The sequence below is a fragment of the Coccinella septempunctata genome, chromosome 7 (assembly GCF_907165205.1).
Source record: "Coccinella septempunctata chromosome 7, icCocSept1.1, whole genome shotgun sequence".
Classification (NCBI taxonomy): domain Eukaryota; kingdom Metazoa; phylum Arthropoda; class Insecta; order Coleoptera; family Coccinellidae; genus Coccinella; species Coccinella septempunctata.
Window position 1 is genome coordinate 4,659,729 of NC_058195.1, and position 2,889 is coordinate 4,662,617.

General features: G+C 32.3%; 1 protein-coding gene across 1 annotated transcript; it reads left to right on the forward strand.

The window, feature by feature from the left end:
• The first annotated feature begins 516 nt into the window (after positions 1 to 516).
• Positions 517 to 2,364, forward strand: LOC123316722. Its single transcript, XM_044902929.1, has 6 exons — positions 517 to 542; positions 1,224 to 1,319; positions 1,492 to 1,647; positions 1,769 to 1,870; positions 1,936 to 2,064; positions 2,205 to 2,364. The coding sequence occupies exons 1-6, from the start codon at positions 517 to 519 to the stop codon at positions 2,362 to 2,364; spliced, it is 669 nt and encodes a 222-aa protein (XP_044758864.1).
• The last annotated feature ends 525 nt before the right edge of the window (positions 2,365 to 2,889 follow it).

Genomic DNA, 2,889 nt, shown 5'->3' on the forward strand with positions numbered 1-2,889 from the left:
ACCTAATCCAATCAACGCCTAAGAAATGTGATAACAATTTTTTTATTGCAATTAAAGACGTTGTGTTAAATGAACAGTGGACTTTTGTATGAAAGCTCGTAATCCATAATAATCAAAGAATATCTCTGAAGCCATTAGGTTAAAACTTTTATTACTGTTACAAGGTACTTAACCCTTCCTGGCATTAATGCTTTATTATACTTTCACCCTAGGTATACGCAGGTATAAATTGTTTCTTTTCTACCGTATTATAATTCTTTCAAAACAGCGGTAATCTAGCCTAACGTTTTTCAGAATTTCCTGATAGTATACTCAGAATTATGCACCCCAATTTGAGAACTATTAGTTTAATATTCAGAGAACTACTTACTTGATGATAAAATTGTTCGAAAAATCCCCCCCTCTTAGGGATGTTGACAGTTTAAATAGAAGTTCCAGTGCGAATAAGACTTCAGTTAACGAAAAATTTTTTCGATTCAGTGTGAAATTGTGAAGCTGCATATCTTTCCTTCAAAGATGTCAATAGTAGCAGAAGTATATAAGTGAGTCATATCTATACTTTAATTAGGAATATGTCCAAGGACTAGTGCTTTTGTAGAAGGCGTTCTCTAATCATTTTTGTCATATTTTCGTGAATAAAATTTTTCTAATTGTTAGAATAATAGGTAGAATTATTTCCTCCATCTTGCATTCTCTGTTATGAATTGAACTTTATATCGGTCTTTCTTTCAAATTTCTTATTTTTTGTTTTTTCTAAGCAATTCCCAACTGGTGAATTTTTGATTCAAATCGTAGGTGTATAGAAATTGTCATTTCGATTCATTTATGATATTTTTCCACTTAAATACTTACTGATTTCATTCGCTGTTGTTTCACTGTTGATTGGTGAAAGAGATATAAATATGAACATTTTTTGGTTTCTCAATACCTGTTGATAATAATTCATCATTCAATTCTGTAATATTTTATACTTACTATTTCCTTGTATGCATGTTGATCGACTAAATTTAAGCAGTCAGTTTTTTGTCTATTCTATAATATGATTAAATGAGAGGTAGGTAAGCATTGGGAATATGTCGAGCTATCAAAATCATAACGTTACTGGTGTAATGAACATTAATATTTTCACAATGCTATCTTTACTGACAACGCTGCTCGTTTTACTATTTGAATTGAAGGAGATATGTAGACGTGAATACTTCTTGTTTTATTATAATTTTCAGGCCGCCAAAGAGGGTAAGCTTCGATGGAGAGATGCAGAACAATCATCCAATCAACACGCCTGGCAGTTCAAGCAGAACCAACTTGAATAGGATAGGGTACGTGGAATTTAAAAAAAATACTTTATCAATATTCATTTACCAGATTTTGATTGCCAATCTGTCCGTCCTAACCCCAGATATGATAAAAAAGATTAAGAAGGTTTTGATTACGACTCCTTCAGCTGTTTTTTGTCTCTTATGTTTTTTTAATAAATTTTATTCTTTACAGAACTCCTCCTCGAATGCCAACACCAAATATGAGGCCTGGATTCAACGCAAGTCGTCCATCTTTGCCGAATATTAACACAAGAATGTTGTACATGAAGATTGTGTCTCTTGAAACGGAGCTATATGAGGCTGAGGAACAAATAGAAAGAACAAAAAGGTGAGAAGTCGGAAACTGGAGAGCTTATTACATAATTTCAGTTACCATTTAAAACGCCCGTTTGTAGAAATTTGTCACATATTTTCTATGTTCAATATTCAACAGAAATGTTCACTTTCAGGTCAGTTCGTTCGTTACATTATTTGTTGAACAACCTTATCTACAGAAGACCTGTCCCAACAAATCTGGGGATGAAGCAGAACCTTCCAAAAAAGCCTGCAGGGTAAGACGTTTATATTTGCGCATTAGTAAGTGAAAAAACTAATGATTCAACGTTTTTTTCCTCAGAAATTCGCAAAATGTGGAGCCTGATGTCATCGTGGATATACCCATGACCGATAAGAAAGAAGAAGCAATCAAAACTGAGGATAAACCCATAAAAATGACTGGGAAGGAAAGAGCTAAGAAAGGTCGACGGTAAGTTCGTTTTGCGTCATAACTATAAACACTGAAATAACCAATAAAAATGATTCAAATATCTAAAATCTAGAAATAAACTGACGACTGCATACTTGCACCAATTTATCTGATCCTGACTAGTTTATTTTTTTTTTCAGGCGGCTGTTTCTTACTCCTCTAATTATATTACTACTGGTCTTTCCTACACTATTACTTATATGGACATTACTCTATAGCTATCTAAGCTATCCGAGCTTTTTCAGAGATCTTAGCAAGTATTTCAAGATATTTTGGTATTTACTCTTCTTTGGCAGTTGAAAAGTACCTGGTACTTCTCAAAAATTGATACTAACGAAAAATTTCGAATGAGTGGGACTGCAGAGAACTCGTTCGGAAGATAAACCTAAAAAAATCACCAAAAATTCAATCGTCTGAAATTCTAAATATGTTAAACAACGTTTTCAATATTATTCTTCTTATGTTTGTTATCTTTCCATTAATGTATTATAATTTATTGAGATTTTGTAATATTTTGCTGGAATTTGCTGTAATATTAATTCATTTCCTATGAGAATAAATATGTATATTCATTGAACTTTGGCGTTATTCCTAATAAACCTCCAGAAATCATCAAATGAAACTATTTTTTTGGAGCATATGCTCCAATTTACTCTTGGTATTTTTCTATAAGGAAATTATACCTAGAGAAATGGAGGAAATGTGGTAAAATAGTTTAAAATACCAAAAGTGAATTAAATGAATGCTTATTCATGAGAGAAAAGCTTAAGTTCAAATTCCAGAGTTGAATTTGGGTTCACAACAATATCATGCAGCAGCAGTAAA

Bases quoted from the DNA above. Each gene is read 5' to 3' on its own strand.
- LOC123316722 (XM_044902929.1), top strand. From the start codon at position 517: ATGTCAATAGTAGCAGAAGTATATAA. The intron at 1,320-1,491 runs GTACGTGGAATT...TATTCTTTACAG, and splicing joins ACCAACTTGAATAGGATAGG to AACTCCTCCTCGAATGCCAA. The intron at 1,648-1,768 runs GTGAGAAGTCGG...GTTCACTTTCAG, and splicing joins CAAATAGAAAGAACAAAAAG to GTCAGTTCGTTCGTTACATT.